At 37.6% G+C, this 19,570-nt stretch overlaps 1 protein-coding gene and 1 long non-coding RNA gene across 3 annotated transcripts; one reads left to right on the top strand and one right to left on the bottom strand.

Moving 5' to 3' along the window:
- Nucleotides 1–730: 730 nt before the first annotated feature.
- Nucleotides 731–2,635, top strand: LOC143418373 (uncharacterized). The gene is made up of 2 exons (XR_013098359.1): nt 731–992; nt 2,296–2,635. It is a non-coding gene; the product is annotated as an uncharacterized LOC143418373 (long non-coding RNA).
- Nucleotides 2,636–4,362: 1,727 nt separating this feature from the next.
- LOC101471890 (nuclear GTPase SLIP-GC) lies at nt 4,363–17,949 on the bottom strand. 2 transcript variants are annotated; one of them, XM_076883190.1, is made up of 23 exons: nt 17,324–17,949; nt 15,184–15,265; nt 14,900–15,012; nt 14,092–14,133; nt 13,945–13,983; nt 12,994–13,018; nt 12,750–12,836; nt 12,364–12,451; nt 11,136–11,352; nt 10,796–11,014; nt 9,469–9,675; nt 9,201–9,376; nt 8,501–8,594; nt 8,331–8,418; nt 8,092–8,213; nt 7,673–7,846; nt 7,432–7,586; nt 7,186–7,303; nt 6,945–7,053; nt 6,713–6,843; nt 6,418–6,499; nt 6,160–6,241; nt 4,363–5,851 (listed from the first exon to the last, which is right to left on the bottom strand). In XM_076883190.1, the coding sequence occupies exons 2-23, from the start codon at nt 15,248–15,250 to the stop codon at nt 5,782–5,784; spliced, it is 2,505 nt and encodes an 834-aa protein (XP_076739305.1). In that variant the 5' UTR covers nt 15,251–15,265; nt 17,324–17,949; the 3' UTR covers nt 4,363–5,781. The 2 variants fall into 2 exon arrangements, with proteins under 2 accessions (XP_076739305.1, XP_076739306.1); XM_076883191.1 differs by having other exon boundaries at nt 6,136–6,241.
- Between the last annotated feature and the right edge of the window lie 1,621 nt (nt 17,950–19,570).

Below are 19,570 nucleotides of genomic sequence, written 5' to 3' on the forward strand. Positions count from 1 at the left end.
ACATCCGCTATTGTAAAAAAAAAAATAATACAGAGAAAATTGTCATAATATTGAAACAGAATTCAAACTATGAGTTTGTGGAAAACTAACTGCCGCTCTGTCTCTCTATACAGCACAGAGTCAACTGCTGCTGCATCACCCCTATGCTTCAGGAACCCTCTCTGATCTCCCCCCAGCAACCATACCCCTCCCCTCATGCTTAAGGAACATGACGCATCAGGTCTGAAAATGACTAGACACTTCCGGAGTATTTCCGGTAGGGTCGCAAGGTCTGGATCGAGGCCTTCCATAGTAAATATGCTGACTTCATTACAGTAATAGGCAAAATGAAATTCTCATCGTGCTCTTTAGATATATTGCCTCTCTCTGTCTTGTCTGGGACTCTCACCATCATTGGTCCCACATTGTTATCCATCATCAACAGTACACTGAGGCAAGGTTTTGTTCCATCCTTTAAACATGCTGAGGAAACTCCTCTTTTTTAAAATAAATAAATAAAAAAAACAAACAGAATCTAGATCCTTGCTCTACTAGTAATTATTGGGCTATTTCAAAACTGCCATTTATAAGTAAATTACTGGAAAAAGTTCAGTTCAGGTCCTCACTATGCAGATTACAGATTTTTGTCCCTTTTCAATCTGGCTTTCAAAAGCAGCACTCCACTTAGACCACTCTCTCGATGGACCCCCTAATGATCCTCTATCTAATCGCACGAGCCAAGGTGTGAAAATGGGTGTAGGTCACGAGGTTTCGGGTGAGCTCATTGTGAAACCTAGCCCCACCCTGTCATGTGATTTCCTGAGGTCAGATGGCCCAGGATGTGAGTGGGCGTTAAGGCGTCTGTGAAGGGATCTCAACACTGGATTATAGATGGCAGACAGTTGGTGTCGTAAACCACCGCCTCTGTTCAAAGATGGTCGCTCACAGTGGACATAAATGGCATCTTTTACTCTTCTTTCAAACCATCTAGCTACAGTCGACAGGGGAACAAGGTTTGTAATGTACATGATTTAATTTGAGCAATCTGAAATGCATAATATGTATTGTATAGTTTAATAGAAAACGGTTAGACTAGCATAACGAGTGGTTAAAATGGTGTTAATGGTGTTACTGATGCTGAAAAACTAGTTCATGTATTTATTACTTCCACGCTCGACTACTGCAATTCATTATTACCAGGAAGTCCAAAAAACTTCCTGAAAAGCCTTCAGTTAATTCAAAATGCTGCAGCAAGAGTACTGACAGGGACTAGAAAGAGAGAGCATATTTCTCCTGCTTTGACTTCCCTTCATTGGCTTCCTGTTAAATCAAGAGTTGGATTCAAAATCCTGCTCCTCACATACAAGGTCTTAAATAATCAGAATCAGAATACTTTATTAATCCCGAAGCAAATTAGGGTTACAGCAGGCAGCATGCTAATGGCGCATGCGCACTTACAAAGGAACCTTCTGACCAACTTTACACAAACATCACATTGGGGAGACATGTCAGTAAGGTAGGCTGATAGGAAAAAAATCAACGAAAATACAAAACATGAGGTAAGAGGAGGAGAAAAAAAACTCCACTCAGACTGAGCTCCTAGTGGGAGAACAGTTTGATAACAGAAAAAACACCTCAGCACAAAAAGCACATGACACCATAGAAACACAAGACAAGCAACAGGGGCGGGTAAAGGGTAAGAGAGAGCCGGTGTAGACAGCGCATCCGGTCCTGCAGCATGTCTGCGCTGGTCCAGTTGACTGCCATCTTCCCTGGTAGGGCACAAGCATCGAAGGCGTTTGGAAAGTAATGCACACGAGACAAGACAAGGACATAGAGGCTAAGCAGGGAAGATAAGGGTAAGGAGGAGAGGAGAAAAGTGCGACCGCCTTCGCTGAGAGCCAAAGAGGCCCCATCTTATCTCAATGACCTTGTAGTACCATATCACCCTATTAGAGCACTTCGCTCTCGCTCTGCAGGCCTACTTCTTGTTCCTAGAGTATTTAAAAGTAGAATGGGAGGGAGAGCCTTCAGTTTTCAGGCCCCTCTTCTGTTGAACCAGCTTCCAGTTTTATTTGGGGGGACACTATCTCTACTTTTAAGATTAGGCTTAAAACTTTCCTTTTTGCTAAAGCATATAGTTAGGGCTGGACCAGGTGACCCTGAATCCTTCCTTAGCTGCAATAGATGTAGGCTGCCGGGGATTCCCATGACGCATTGAGTTTTTCCTTTCCAGTCACCTTTCTCACTCACTATGTGTTAATAGACCTCTGCATTGAATCATACCTTTTATTAATCTCTGTCTCTCTTCCACAGTATGTCGTTATCCTGTCTTCTTTCTCTCACCCCAACCGGTCGCAGCAGATGGCCCAGCCCCTCCCTGAGCCTGGTTCTGCCGGAGGGTTCTTCCTGTTAAAAGGGAGTTTTTCCTTCCCACTGTCGCCAAAATGCTTGTCATATGATTGTTGGGTTTTTCTCTGTATCTATTATTGTAGGATCTACTGTACAATATAAAGCGCCATGAGGTGACTGTTGTTGTGATTTGGCGCTATAAAAATAAAACTGAATTGAATTGAATACATGGATGGGTTGTCATTTTGGAAGTTGCTGTTTGTGTGAAAGACTAGACAATAAACTAATGTTGTTTTTTGCTGAGGTCAAGTCAGAGTTATGTCTGCTGTTTTCTGCACAACACTGGGTTGTCAGACACAGATTGCATGAAGTTATCAATTTGACTCAATTGCAGGCTGATATTAGACTTAGAAATCCGAAGTTGCCTATTGTGTGAATGTGAGTATAACGGTCTGTCTCTCTGTGTTGGCCCTGCGATAGACCTGTTCACCCCGCCTCTGGACTGCTGGGATAGGCTCCACCCACCAGGCAGAGTGACTACAATACCCCATCAGCCTTTTACGGCTGAGAGCTCATCAAGAATGATAAAAAAATAATAAAATCATGCCCATATACTTCACTGTAAATTTACTATTGTTATCATTTATACACAATTTTTAATAGTCTTCACAGTCTCCTTTTACATCAACAGTCTTGCTGCCTTACGTTTTTGAGGTTGAGATACCAAAATATGAAAAAAAAAATACTATAATACAAAATGCATTGAGAAATATTTCATACTTTATACTTAAATTAGCCTTTATTACTTACGTGAGGCAGTATCAGTTTATACTGTAAATAAGCATGAGAGGGTGAACATGTTATGCTTCATATAAAGAACAACAAAATAAACAACAAAATAAACTACCACAGCTATGCAGATGACACACAAATATATATCACAATGTCACCAGGAGACCGAGGCCCTGTACAGGCTCTTGGTAAATGCATTGAGGAAATTAATGACTGGTTGTGCCACAATTTTCTCCAGCTAAACAAAAACAAAACTGAGGTAATAGTCTTTGGCGCCAAAGAAAAACGATTACAGGTCACCAGAGAACTTCAATCTATACACCTAAAAACCACAGGCGAGAAATTTGGGTGTAGTGATGGATGCAGACCTAAACTTAGAAAAACACATTAAGACAATAACAAAGTCAGCTTACTATCACCTCAAGAATATTTCAAGGATAAAAGATCTGATGTCTCAACAGGACCTGGAAAAACTAGTCCATGCATTCATCTTTAGTAGGCTTGATTACTGTAACAGCATCTTTACAGGTCTACCTAAAAAATCAGTCAGACAACTACAGCTCATTCAGAACTCTGCTGCTCGAGTCCTCACTAAGACCAAAAAAGTGGACCACATCAGTCCAGCTCTGAGGTCCTTACACTGGCTGCCTGTCCGTCAGAGGATAGACTTTAAAGTTCTGATGCTGGTCTATAAAGCTCTGAATGGTTTAGGACCAAAATACATCAGTGACCTCCTGACCCAGTATGAACCTTCCAGATCCCTCAGGTCATCTGGATCCGGTCTTTTATCAGTTCCCAGAGTCAGAACCAGACACGGAGAAGCTGCATTCAGCTTTTATGCTCCTTATATCTGGAACAAACTCCCAGAAAGCCTCAGATCAGCTGAAACACTCAGTTTATTTAAATCCAGGTTGAAGACTCACCTATTCTCAGCTGCATTTGAATAAAGCACCAAATCCACACTTTTAAGCTTAAATTTCAAAACTTGCATTTAACTACTGATTTTATCTACCGTTCTGGTTTTATCTGTTTTGATTTTATATACTGTTTTGTTTGTTTGTTAATTAGTTTGTTTGTTTGCTTGTTTTAATCAATTTTAAATCATGCTTTTTATTTGTTTTTGTTTCTAATGTCTCTGTAAAGCACTTTGAATCACCTTGTTGTTGAATTGTGCTATACAAATAAACTTGCCTTGCCTTCAACACATCTGTGAATCATTCAGAAAAATGGAAGAAAATGTTGATGAAAGACTGATATTTATTCTGGTTCTTTAAAAAAAGATGATTTTCCTTTAAAAAAATAAAAGAAAAGAAAACAAACAAAAATAACAACAACAAAAAAACAATGCCCCTAAGAGTAAGAGTAATGGGGGTTACAGCCAATTCAGGGACTTATATCAAAGACTTTAAGCATTGAAAATGTATTCACAGAATTAAAATAACATCTGGTTATAATATTATGAGTAAGGGTGTACAACTGTTTTTAATTTTTATTACTTATATTTTAAAAACTGAACTTGAACAAAAATGACTGGACATGGCATTTCAGGATATTGCATTGCATTAAAAACCCAAACAAAAGTATAATTGATTTCTAAGGTAAATTGGGGATTCAGATTGTAAGACACGCTTTTAGAAATAATGTGATAATATATTTTCATACAAAATACACTCAGTTCTTTTGTGGGGACTCAAATGGCACAGGATACTTGGAAAGACCTGCAACAACAACAATGGCTGTTAGGTGTGACAGAGGTGCACCTTAGACAAACTCAAATTCTGTCAACAGCACACTATGTTGTCAAAATATCACAACAGAGTCCACTGATACTACTACCAAAACAATGTTCATATAATAATATTTTTTGTGAAGAATAAACATAGACGACAGGTCAGAAAGATTGTAGGGAACAAGAAAGCAACAATTAAAAGAGCATGACAAGAAGTGTGAATGTGTCCTTGGAAAAAACCCCCAGAAACTTTAAGTTTTACAAATAAATTTATGACTAGTTGTGTTTTTCATACACAAATCCATCTTATCCTAATTCAGATATTGTTTTTAAGAAAACGCACCCTCTGCTGTGGCTCTAATGTATGAAAACCTGTCAAAAACACATATTTGTGTGTGAAAGGTTGAGATGAAAAACTATTATCTCATAATAAAAAATCTTAAATCAATGGTCTGGATGACTTGTTACCTTTAAATATTTGTAGGTAAATACAATTACAGTTTTAATTGTAATTTTAGATAAAATACATTGATGTTCCTTTTAATTACAGGGGAATTACGCGTTAGTTGTGGGCTGTATTATAAAGTGTTGCCATGTTTTTACCTTCTGTGATAAGTAGACTGATTTTACATGTACTGAAATGTACTATATAATTGTCATTGTCATCTGAATGAACCATAACTAAACTCATGAAATAAAAGCATTAAAGTAGATCAAAACATATATGTAGAGTGATGTGAATCTCTTTCAGTTTTTCCTCCAACTTCTCTGCTAGCCTCAAGATTTAAAACATTAAAAGAGACAGATGTCTTACAGAAATAAAAATCCAGAATCACTTATGACATTCACAAAATCAAAGTCAAATGTCACCAAAGACCAAATAAAAACAACTGAAAAGGATTGAGACCAAATCGGATGTTTTCTTTGTTTTAAACAGCACTTCCTCTGGTAAGACCTGTTTGTGTCCAGGCTTCTGCAGTTACTACCTGGTCAGCAACTCTGAAACATTAAAAAAAGAGAGCAAAGGTTTGACAATAAACAATAACCAATGAACATAATATAATTTCTACATTTTTAAAATCGTAATATTGCTTGTAAAACTCCTCACACTAAAGAATACTAATGGCTATAATTAGTTTAAATGTTGAATTGCAGATTCCCCTAAAATGGACTCATTGCAGCCTCTGAGCTGATCATCATACTTTGGCTTAAAATAATTGTTAACATTGTTAAGAGCAAAAATTATTTATTTTTTGTAAAATTTTTAATATTTAATGTAATACCATTGATAACATATTAGGAGTTACCCAGTAAGGGACACTTCATCATCTGGAGTGCCTGGAAGTTCATCATAATGTTTCTTCACCATATCAAGCTCTGTTGAAACATCTGAAAAACAAATTTGAATTTTTATGAATCAGTAATTTATAAGTTAATTTGAAAAACAGATAAATAGTTACACAGACGAAGTTATCAGGTGCAAGATTGCAAAGATAAAGAGAAAAGGACGGAAGCATTATCAAGCACTTGGAACCGATGTAATTACAGCAAACTGTCCTGTTTACCTGGGAGTGAGCTCCCATCAGTCTTGAATGAAAGTTCAAAGGATTCCTTCATAGTAGTCTCCAGAATCTCAAGGATGTCTCTCTAATTTAAAAAAAAAATGTATTCACTTATCACAGATCAAATATTGTATTAAAGTCATATTAAATTACATTTAGAAATTTCTCAGACTTGATTTAAAACATAAATGGAAACATAACTTTTTGTATAAGTCAATTCCAGTTAAACACAGAAAAAGCCTTCAGGTGAGCTATAACAAAATACGGTCATAATATTTCTTCATAAAACAGGACAAACCCTTAAACTGCGTAACTTCTCCAACATGGTATTTTTTGCCTGCTCAAACATGTCCTTTTTTGAGTGCACATGGTTCTTAATAGTCTCCCTCATGTTGTACAGCGTGTCTTTTCCACTAAATTCTGCAGCCTCTACAATAAGACAGAAAACTCCAATCAGATTTCTCTTGCTCAATAATGATAAATATAAATATGTGTTTTAGTGCCAAGTTGTGAATAATATTATCTCTTACTCTTGTAGCCTTCTTCCATAATGTTCTCAATTGTCTCTGTCAGACTGCTGTAGACTTTTTTCTTCTGTTCCCGGATCATTCTGTTCAGTTTTGCCTTAATTTTTTCTTCCTTAGACACAAAACATGAAATACAGATGAACGTCGTTTTAAATTACATCAAGCTATAAAACTAATTTTTCATTTTTTCCTTTTACTGTACTTTACTGTTTGAATTGATGTATAGGAAAGTTTCATCTCTTACCTCTGTCTTGAGAAATCTGAGCTGCAGTTCAGTATTTTTGTACTTTTCAATCAGAGAATCAGTGTTAAGAGAAAAACTCTTGATGACTCCGTTGAATGCTCCACATTCTGAGTCATTTCTAAAACATGTAAACATTGTGGTTATTAATGGCAGAGTTGGCAAGTTTATATTTGAAAATTGTGATATGTTATAAATTACATATCTTGAATAATATTATGTGACTGTTTAGAACTTGTCTTTTCTTACGGGAAGGTCTTTCTGAACTCTTCATCAATGCTGTCAGTCAGGCATGAAGCCAACATCATGTTAAGGTTAATTAGGGTCTTGTTCTTTGGTTTGTGGACGCCACCATTCTCAACGACACACTTCAGTACCCTGTGAAAAGCACCACCCTTCTTTCCCTAAAACAAAAAAGAAAACGGAATTATTTAAATACATACTCCTGTAAAACCTGTTGTTTTGTTACACCTAGATTTAAAATACATACGTGATACAAGAAGTTCTTGAGTTTTTCTCCGTATGAACGTTTGGATTTCTCAACGCCATCATTAAGACATTTTTCAAAGGCCGTAATGGTCTCTTCCATTTCTTTGTTGATATTTGCTAGTTGAAGGATCATGTGTCTCTCAAGTTCTGAACACACCTCACCTTTTTTATCATCCTGAAAAATATTTGAAGGAATAAAACTATAAAAAAAAAATACTTATTATTTCTTATAGATCTATAAACTCCACTTGGCTTTAAGTCACTCTACTATAAGTAAAACAGAACGGCAAAAATACAATCAATTGATCACTTAATAACCTATAAATTAATACATAAAAAAACACAATAAGAAACACAAAGACATTTGATAAATCCCAACATGTAAGAGAATGTTGTTGTGTATCTTTTACTTGAACTTACCACTCCTCCGGAGTTGGCTCCTTGAATCAAAGCAAGAATCCCATAAGCTCCACTCACATAGTTTACTATCTCAGAGTGACAGTCATTGAGCTCTTGCAAAAATCCCTGAAGTTTGGGTATTTCTGTTAAGAAGAAATTTCAGTGCCACAGTTTGAAATTACGTACTATAATTCAAATTAAATAATTCTTCTTTCAGTCAGAGCAAACTAAAACAACATGTGCATCAAGACTTCACCTACCAGTCTCTTCTGGACTTAGATGCTTCCCTTTTAGGAACTCTTTGGAGCTCACTGTGAACACTTTGAAACTGTCGTCAGTGAAGTGTTTCTGCGGAAAAATGATTTAATTTTAAAGCATCTTTGCAACTGTGGAGAGTCTGTATTATTTTCTGTCAGCCTATAAAACTCACCTTAATCTTGCTTCGCATGTTGAATTCTTTCCTTACTCCATCCTTGGCTTGCAGGTTTCTCATTACTATTCGATCATGGATATGAGCTCGTGAACTACAAGAAATGAGCATATCTGTACTGTTACCGTCATCACTATTATCATCACCATCACCATCATTAATTTGGGGCAGGCTGGGCGGTTTTGATTTATTCTTGGCCTTTAGGTGAAAATGTGGGAACCAAGCAGAGCTTTGCCTGACTTTTGCACACCTGTAACTCTTTGTTAACACATAGATTGTATTTAAAGACTGGCTGTGGCAATGTTTCTCTGCCTGATGGTGCTGGTACTCCAGTTTGTTGCCTTCTATTTTTAAATGTCTGGTCTGGTTAATATCCTCTCATACTCCTACTTGCTAACTTGGGTTGTCAGAGCCTCACACCAAAATACTTACCTGTTCACTACAGTCTCCGTCTTTTTTCCTTCCAGCCAGTCATTGAGTACTCTCTCCCAAACCACCACCTTAGGGTGGTGCTCTCCACTAATTCACCAGTTCATTGTATACATTTGTTTCATTAAAAATAAACCTATTGAGCTTCAGTTGTCTGCTTTGCGGGTCCAGTCATATATGATTATATGGCTTTATTTGCTTAATGTATTTATTTTGACTGTTTAAAAAACAAACTCGCAAATATGGGAGTTTGCATGGAAAATGTACTTACAGATCATCAGAATCATCAAGAAGATCAGACTTGGTGCAGATAAAGTGAATTTGCTGACATTCGCCACCATTTCCAATCAGACTACTGACACTTTCCAGGATCTCCCAGGCTGCTTTCTCACATGCTGCTCGATTAATGTCAGTCACAATCCACACAGTGGAACAATCTCCAACTATCTGAAAGGAGAATAACATGTCTCAGTGCTTCATTGAAAGATGACTGTTTACAGACAACACAGTATAAGCAAAGAGCAGTAAATGTGAATTACCCCTTTCCACATCTGATCTCTGCTCTTGTTACAGTCGTCATTTCCAGGAAGGTCCACAAGTGTGACATGCTGGAGAAGAGACTTGTTTGGCACCCTGACAGTCACACACTTCACTAGTGGCCAAAACCACTTTTTTCCTTCATTGCCTTCTCCTTGTTTTGAATCACTTCTTGTGTACTTGACACATTTTGCAGAAAGTTCATTAGCCTGCAATAAATAATAAAAGCAGTGCAGTTTAATTTTAATCCTACAGTTTAAGTGCTTTACAAAAACCATTAAAAAGTCCGTGACATAAAAAAAACTTAAAGAAATTGGATCACTAAAAAAAAAATATATATATATATATATTTTTAATCATTTTATTTTTTGCTTTTATATTAAACACAGCATGCTTATACAGATTCAACTGAGGACAATTACTACATTTAGCATTTGTGAACTTATAAGGAAAAAAGAAAAAGGAGAAAAAAGAGGAAGAAAAAATTATAACAACATTAACTAAATAAAGAGTAAAATAAAATAAGAAAATTCGCACAGCGTGTGAGGCATGAATTATGATCAGTTAATTAAGAATTCTAGAAATGGCTACCAAATCGTACAAAAACTCGCCAGTTTCCCCTTTCTATCAAATATTATCTGTTCCACCCTGGCCACAGACACCATCTCATTAAACCACCTTTTAAAACACGGGGCCGAAGAAGACCGCCACTGTAAAAGAATAAGTTTCTTTGCAGCCAGCATACCCATTGTAATTATCTGTTTTTGTGAAAAGGAAAAACAGATTCGATTGATGCAAATGATCCAATTATAGCCAGTGTACCATCAAGTGGTACTTTTTTCCTAAATTGGTTTGAAAACCACGTAAAAATCTGGCTCCAAAAAGCTTTAAAGACAGGGCAATGCCAAAATAGATGTGCAAGGGAACCTTCGTCAATTTTCGATTTAAATGATCAGATTGTGTCATGTACAAGCTTCCCCTTGCGTTATATTGGATCAAGACTGAGGAGAAATTCAGGTCATGTGAAACCCTTTTTAAAACAATCAACCATTTGATAGTTTTGAGTAAGTCTCTAATTATCATTCGACAGACAGAAATAAAGAAAGAAAAAAACTGTTTTTGGTGTTTTGTGTTTTTTGGACTTTTGGATCTATGCTGCATTTTGTTTTCAGAAGTGAGATGTGTTTCCAATTCGTAATCTTTTGTTAATTTGGTCAGTTCCCTTTTGTGTCCAAGATGTCCTAGTTTCACCTGTGTCCCCTTCCCAGCATCCCCAGTGTGTAGACTATCATGGCTGTCTGTTATAGTAGCAATATGAGTTTGTCTTACTGATTCACATCTCAAAATCTTTCGCCTGGATTGGAGAAATTCTGGAATTTCTTTGAAATATTTGTTCTCCATGAGGTTTTCAGAGGACTTTTCTTTCCATTCTTCTCCATAAAGTGCTGTCAGCTTTTCAACAGCATCACGATAATCATCGTCTTTCTTGTCCTGATCTTCATTATTGTCAAGAAACTGACAAAATGACCACAACTCATCTTTCCACTCCTACAAAAATAGATGACAAGCCATTTATTGGAGGCATGTACCCAGCCTTAAGCTCCAAGAACTGCACTATAACAAATGATTTAGTTTTAAGTACAAATCAAACTTTGAGAATTCATTTTACCTCCTTTGTGATGAACTCAATTTCTGCTTCATACTTTGTGCTACGTGTGTTAGCTTCCACTTTGATCATGACTGAGGTGCAGGCATTGATGCTTCCTGAGGGTAAAAGATTCTTCTCTTCAATGATGGCATTTATCAAAGAGCTCTTTCCAGCCCCAGTTTTACCAAAGACACCAACCAGCTCCCTCTTGTCTGTCTCCAAATCACTGATCTTTTTCCTGTTGAACAAGATTTTAAAGATGGGTTAATTGATTCAGTCATGAAAACATTTTTAAGCATGCTTCAAAAGGTTTAAAAGAGAGTTTTGTTATTTTTAATAGTAATCACTACTAGGTATTTCAGTTTTATAGACTCGCTCAACTAATTGTTTACTGTATGTTGTTTTGATCTACACCTTTTTTGTGTCAGCTAAAGTGAAAATGTTTCCTTCAAGAGTTGGTAGATACCGGGAACAGGAAAAAAAATGTAGCTAAGTCACCAAAACTTCCTAAAAATATCAGTCTTTGTTGGTCTTAACTTGGAAAGTTTTAGTTTACTACCGAATCATTCCGTCATCTATAATTGTGCGGCTGTAAGTCAAAAGTATGATGTAAAAATAACTAAACAAAGTCAAAGGAGCTTGCAAAGAAAAGCGTCTGGACTTCTTTAAGTTGCTTGAAGACGTTTCACCTCTCATCCGAGAAGCTTCTCCACTTCTCGGATGAGAGGTGAAACGTCTTCAAGCAACTTAAAGAAGTCCAGACGCTTTTCTTTGCAAGCTCCTTTGACTACGATGACCTGGATGACTGAGAACCTTCACAGACAACTAAACAAAGAACCAACACGTCAAACAGACTGACACAAGAAACTAATTGGTGACTATTGAACCAAAAGGGTTCATGTTCAGGCAGCACGATGGCATGATGACACTGTTGTCTCACACCACCATCTGGTTGGGGGCATTTTTGTTTTGAGTTTACGTGTTCTCTCTGTGTTTGCCTCGGTTCTCTCCAGGTACTCTGGCTTTCTCCAACAGTCCAAAGACGTGCAGTTAGTGCATTTAGGTTAATTCATCTCCATGTGACTAAATTACACATAACTAGCAGCTTCTGAGGATGTTTTACAGATATTTTCTGCATTTTTGCTTTCTTTAAAAACAAACTCTCTGTGATTTGTTAGTGAAACTGTCACACAATCAGGAGTGGAACCAGGCCCATACATTACAAAATATGAAAAAAATTAATACTCACTTCAAGAAAGCACTGAGTTTGTCTTGGTCATTTAGTCTGGCATGTACAAATGTCATGATGCTTTTCACATCAGACAGTATGATTGATTCTGTGGACAAAAAAGTAAAAAACTATTTAGAAGGAATTATAGACTAGAATAACCAGAAAATGTAAAATCTCATGTTAAAAAAACAAACGTGTGTGAATCAGGATCATAATATGACCACTTACCAATCATACTTAGTATACCATGCATCATGTGACTGTTACATTTTGACAACAGGCCAAAGAAAAAGTAATTTCTAGCATCAAAGATGAAACTGGCATGTTGGGAAAATTGTGCTGCACAGAGGTTTAACCCTATAGTGGCTTAAACTGTGACACTGTTTAGTAAGAAACATAAATACCTTCAAATCCTGGCATAGACTGACACTGTCGCTTAGCTGGTGACTGCAACCTGCTGGCATCACTTTGAAGGTCTGATTTTCTCTTTCCTGATTGGATAAAAACAACAAAAAATAATAAGAAAAGAAAAACGTCTTTCTCTCAGTAAATCTATTCTTAGTAAAGTTATGTAGATTGCAAAAAATATTGGTGCCTTTAAAACACAGAATAATATGAGATGCAATAAATACGATGCATGTGTCTCACCTGTATCACTTGTGGATGGCAAGACCTGAGGATGAATATGAGTTATACAGGAAATTATTACTATTTGCATTGGCATTGCTCTTTAACAGCATTTAAAGGACACTAATGTACAAGTTCTCCATGTTTTCAACTAGCAGACTGATGAAGAGTACATTACGCCCTCCCATTACCCTCTTCTTATGCTATGAGACAATTCTTTTACATAATTAAGTTTTGGTGGCAGATTTCTGTTCTCGTGTATTAATCACATGTTTAATCATATCACATTAGTAATAGTAATATCACTTTAGTATAGCAAGAGCACTCCTGTCACTTAGTTGTATGCATGTGCACTAGAAATGAGCCCTGTGCTCTACACACACACACTGACACAGTGGGGCCATTGTTAGTTCATGGGAGACATTAAACAGATAGTGAGACTCCCTCTCCTTTTCAGGGATGTAAATCTTTAGGTGACGGTTAAGCAGAAAGCAAGGTTATAATTCTCTCTGAGAGGGAGAGGGTTTTAAGCATGAGGCTGATGGTATAGCCTCCCCGTGAGAGGGGCCAACATGTAAGAGTTTGTGGAGTGTCTTTGTCTGTCTCTGGGTATATAAGATGTAAGGGCGGTGGCCACGATTCAGAGATGATCCTAGTGGTTTGGCTGGGATGCTTCTATCCACATTGCAATGTGTTTATTACACCCTTTTCAAAACGCTCAATGGGTGTGTTGCAGGTTATTGTCAAAATTTCTACAACAAAGTCCCAGTCATGAAGACCTACAGAGACGGTTAGCGAACCCCTAGCTAGGGCAAAATGTATATTTCCCAACCCAACCTATGAATTAGGTTTTTAGATTCAGTCATTTATTGGTTTCTGTAGAGAGTGGTCAGTTTCTATAGACCAGAGGATGGCGCTTTACTTTGTCTCAGGTAGTTGGCCTAAATGTCTGAAATTCAGTATAACCCTTACCTGAACCACATCAGCTGCTTCTTCATGCTCCTGTTCACACTGCAGATAAAAGTGCAAAGCAGTGTTTAATATTAACCTCTTAAACGTGTATTAAAATTGTATTTGTCATATGGACATTTAAGAACATTTCCCTTCACATTTACTTACTTGAACAGAATTGACTGTTTCCCGATTTGAGTTTTCTTCTTCCTACAACAGTAAAATCAGTTCAAATCTATATTAGTTAAGAATTAATAAAATTACTCTACAAATAATTACTGCCAGTGAGACGCTGTCGAACACCAGTGGGTCATTTGGTGTTCCCTCTCCATGGTAGACTATCACTTCTTGTTCCAACGCAGAGTGGTATTTTTGTGTAGCTTATCTGTGTAGCCAGTCTAATTAAAAACGTATAGATAGCGTATTTCATAGTGTTATCTTCATGCACTCTGTGTATTCACTCACTAATTATAGTCACAGTATTCACTCACTGTGCCATCAGGGATTCGCTAGCTTAGCTTGGCCTGTAGCCAACTCACTAGCAGCATGGCCCTTTCACCTGTACCTCCTGCACTTTCTTGCTCATTGTGTCAGATTACTTTTGTTACTTTTGTGCTTAATTACTCCTTAGCCTCCTTTAGCAATAATGATACTATTTGTAGACTATTTGCAGCTCTGGAGGCCAGGATCACAGAATTGGAGACTCTGCTTCGCACCCTTAAACATCCCATAGCTAGCAAGGCCCCTTTAGCCCAGCAAAGCAGTGTTTAATATTAACCTCTTACTACTGTTTCTTGATTTCTTGATTTGTGTTTATTTCTTCCTAGCACAACAAAAACATTTCAGTTTTAGTAAAGAATTAACAAAAATGACACTACATATTATTACCGCCAGTACATTTTTAATATTCTGATAATTCTAACAACAGTTCACCTCCGAACACTCAAATAAAAATGTTGTTAAAAAACGTAATTACCTTTAACAGCTTGAGGTTCTTCTTGAATTTCACTCTTGGTCCAGCTTTTGGGATCAAATTATCAATTTCTCGATCATCAAGGACACGCAGACTTTCTGCATCGATTTGTTCATCTGTAATTAAAAATAAAGTTGCAGAGATAAAGATTATTCTCAACTTGCTTTAGAAATTCTTGTTCAATGAGTGACAAAGCAATGGGCATAGTTATATGAGCTGTTTCACAGTTAACAGATCACATCAGGATCAATATCTGTACCGATCATGGATTCACGTTAATACTTTACCTTTAAATTTCTCCACCCACTCACTTAGCCCCCATTCAGCCAGTTTGTTTCTTACGAAATCATCCATGACAAGGAAGTGAAACTGTAAGATAAACTGTGATGTTTAACCAGACAGTACTGCTTTACAGGTTAGACATTTGTGATCAACTTCTCCTTTAATGCATATATAAATCAGAGACACTGATATCAAATTCAGATTAAAAGTTCACCTTTTGTTAGAAGTAACGCAGGAAAAGGCTGCTGAGGGAGATAATAATGGATTGGATTTATATAGCGCTTTTCAAAGAACCCAAGGCACTTTTCAATGCCACTATTCATTCACTCTCGCATTCACACACTGGTGGAGGCAAGCTACGGTTGTAGCCACAGCTGCCTTGGGGCAGACTGACAGAAGCGAGGCTGCCATATCGCGCCATCGGCCCCTCTGGCCAACACTAGTAGGTAAAGTGTCTTGCCCAAGGACACAACGACCAGGAGGGAGAGCCCGGGGATCGAACCGGCGACCTTCTGGTTACAGATACGCTTCCCAACCCCCTGAGCCACGGCCGCCCCGATGTGAAGTAAGCAGTGAGACACAGACAGAAAACAGGCGGGAAGAAAGCAAAAAGTCTGAAAACAGGTTAAAAACAAGTTAAAAACAAACTGGAACTGTGTGGCTCAGACTGCACAATTGCAGCTGCATCTATACATTTAATAGAAAGGTAAATCCAACATGAATAAAGCGGATGCAGGGTAAAGCAGAACTGAGAACAGAGAAGAGCAGGAAGAGGTGGTGTTTGTGCAGGCCAGATTGGAAGTGACTGAGAGAGAGGGGGGTAACAACCTCCCCAGACCAATATAATCCAATAGTAACGTAGTAACTCTATACTGAGTCCTTCAATTACTTGACATTGTAATCCAACACAGCACAAATAGAGAATAAATGTAGTTTGGAAAGGAAGGCACTTTTGTGCTATTTTAATCACATAATCATATGATTATGTGACAAAATAGCACAAAAGTGCTAAACTACATTTATTCTCTATTTGTGTTGGATTACAATGTCAAGTAATTGAAGGACTCAGTATAGCGTTACTACCTTACTATTGGATTATATTGACACGACCCAAAGAAGTGCAACTTCCTGCCTGGATGTGCCAATCCTCTGCTCTCTCATTACTCTCAAGATCAGTATTAGAAATTTGCATTGTCTCGGAGTAGAATAATTAGTTAAGTATATTAAGTGATTATTATTATTTAATACATCCTTTGCTTTGCTCCTGCTAAATAGCTTTAATAAAATATTCTGCATTCAAAAAGTCTAAAGTAAAGATCACAGAAAAAGTGGTTGTATGCATGGGCGTGAATGGGGCAAGTTGTCTAAAGCCCAACTTAAGATGGGCAGCAACAGTACCTCAACTGAACATAATGTCACTGGAAACAGAATAATAAAATATTTCTGACAAAATACTTATAGACGGAGTCTGAGTTTGATAGAAAAATACACACAGTTTAAAAACCAAATATAAACAGTTCGGCTAATATGACACTTTTGGTTCAATCCTTTTTTTTCCCCTTCAGTTCTAAGACCTCCACCCATTTTGTGGATGAAAGAGTTATTTTAGCCACAGAACATCTGATATGATTTTCTTGGCTGTGCGGAACAATCAGTTTCAGCTTATACTGTTTATTCTTGTGCTCTGTGTGCAGCTGGGTTTGCTAGTTCACAGACTTTATAGAGCGCATTGGATCATGACAAGAGGAATGCAATGTACACTTTATCTCTTACACCCTAAACCTCCCCACCCCCAACTTCCTGGCGCATCCCACAGCCCTGGAGAATGTACGTTCCAAAATGTTTGCATTGGACTGCAGAACAATGTTGTAGTACTCATGTTTTTAGTAGATTTTCTGTTTCACAGTCAGTAGATCACATCCGTATCAATATCTTCAAATCTCTCCAGCCACTTACTTAGGCCCAGTTTTTTTTCTCCACAAAATCATCCATAAGCAAGAAACTAAAAGAAACTGTAATATTTCATCAGACAGTACTGCTTGACAAATTAGACTTTGTAATCAACTGGTCCTTAAATTCATTGACTCTAATTCTATATTCAGATAAACTTTTATTGAATTCAAATTAAAAGTTTAAACTACTTACCTTTGGTTTAAAGTAATGCAGAAAAAGACAGTTGACAATAAAATAAATAAATGAACAAAAAGTTAAAAATAAAAATAAAAAACAAAATGCAGGGAGGCACACACTGGAACAGGGTGAAAAAAAAATCTAGCAAAAAGCAAAAGTCCAAAAACAAAACTGAGACTCGGTTTTGCAAAAAGTGTAGTTCACTGTTTGGCAAGTGAAAGTGGATCTCTACATATAATACAACGCTAAATCTAGACAGAGTAAAGTGGGTGTGCAGGGAAAAGCAGAACTCAGAAAACAAAAAACAGGATAGGGAAGACGCAGAAGTGGTGTTGATGCATGTAGAAAGCGGTTTTGTTTGGTGACAAACAAATCGAATGGATTAAAGTTTACAGATTAAAAACAAAAGACAAGAAATAAAGAACACTGTGTTATATAAGTATTTAACACAAATTAGTGATAAAATCGCACAATTATGTCCCGTTTTCTAAGCTTCATTCCGTACTAACAAACAGAGGCGTCATAAGGATGAGAAAAGTGATAACATGAGCGCTAGAAAAATAGTAAACCGTCAATTACTTTTACTTTTGAAAATATTAACATATTACAATAAAGGGATGTTTGTTTCATAAGGTATTTGACCTTACCACTCCTCTCTTCTAGAATTAATGTCGTTTTGTCATTGCCAACAAATAATGAAATCTAGTCAGCGTCTGACATCGCCTCCCCTCCTTATTTCATGATTTGGTTCGGTCCAGTGCGCCAGGCTGAGCGCCAGAGCACTAACAGATCCGGTTCATAAGAGAGAGAGAGACAGATGGAAATAATAAGAAGATAACGAAGTCCATATGAAAGAAACTGCTCGAAATTCCTGGTATTTGTAATGTGTTGTATTGTGGCGGGGAAAGAAACAAAAACAAACAAAGCCAAACAAAGGAAAGCCAAACAATAATGGTTATAAAATAAAATCCCTGTAGGAGTAAGAAGCAGCTCTGGAAGAAGCATAAGCTTTTCTAATCCCACCCCCTTTCCACCACTACTAATAATCAACACGTTTTCTTCCTATTTATCCATCAGAAATTCTTCCTTACAATTTGTTACATGTGTTTGCTTTTATAACCCTAACACGTCAAAACATATACAAATTTACAGATATATAAAGTTATATAAACATACTTGTGCGTGCGTGCGTGCGTGCGTGCGTGCGTGCATACACACACACACACACACACACACACACACGTTTTGTTTTTTTACTGCTTGTTAGACTGAGTCGTGCTGGGACATTGCTTCCGTTCTTCACTTCAGTCCACAATTTCACTCCACACACAGAAATGCAAAAGCTTTTTACTATTGTATGGATACTGGGGTATATTAAATTTAATCCCCCCAAATTGCATGCCCCTTCTCTTTAAGAAAACAATTTTAGAATTTTTTTTATTTTAACAGTGGATGACTCGACCACCTGTCCCAGATTATGTCATCAGTGTCACGGTCTGCTCCGTGCCTCTGCTCCTTGGTATTCGTGTAACCCGTGCTTGCTGTCCTCTCCTTCCACAATCCTCCTGGGAAAATACCAGAGGCAAATACACCACACTGCGACAAACTCACACTCACTGACTTCTAGCTGGGAAACTGACGGGAAGTCTCACGAAACAAGCGTCGGAGAGAGCTCCACAACACACCTAAGTAGCTCCCCCGACGAGGCTTGATCAGCTGCAGGTGTGCGTAATGAGCTCCCTCAGGTGTGGCCAGCATCCAGTCTGAACACACCTGCCGGGCCTGATGATGCCTGTAGACCGGTGCTCTGTACACACACACACACACACGCACGCACACACACACGCACGCACACACAAACCAGGAAAACGAGCGACAGCAGCACCAAAAATACACATGTCCATAACTTATTTAATAACCTTGGGTCCCTCAGACCCAGGTCCGTGACATAGGTTTAACACACGTGATGGTGGCCCAGAGTCTTTCTTCTCTGGATTGGTGAACTATGCAAAACCTGGCTCCATTAACTCATGTATGTGCCTTACCTTTTTCCCTCGCAACTATATATATTACCCTGGTAATTCTTGTCACTGTAAATAAAGGCACTAAACCTTAACCATTCTGCCATTGAGTCCACTCCGTCCAGTGTTCTTGACATCTCTCGGCATTTAAAGTTTATCTCAATTAATTATTTAGATGTTGCAAAAATATTGCTGCCTTTAAAACACAGATTAATATGAGGTTAAAAAAATAAGATGCGTG

Source organism: Maylandia zebra, linkage group LG4 (genome assembly GCF_041146795.1).
Source record: "Maylandia zebra isolate NMK-2024a linkage group LG4, Mzebra_GT3a, whole genome shotgun sequence".
Classification (NCBI taxonomy): Eukaryota; Metazoa; Chordata; class Actinopteri; order Cichliformes; family Cichlidae; genus Maylandia; species Maylandia zebra.

Bases quoted from the DNA above. Each gene is read 5' to 3' on its own strand.
- LOC101471890 (XM_076883190.1), bottom strand. From the start codon at position 15,250: ATGGATGATTTCGTAAGAAACAAACTGGCTGAATGGGGGCTAAGTGAG. The intron at 13,019-13,944 runs GTAAGGGTTATA...ATTCATCCTCAG, and splicing joins AAGCAGCTGATGTGGTTCAG to GTCTTGCCATCCACAAGTGA. The intron at 5,852-6,159 runs GTAACTCCTAAT...TTAATGTTTCAG, and splicing joins GATGAAGTGTCCCTTACTGG to AGTTGCTGACCAGGTAGTAA.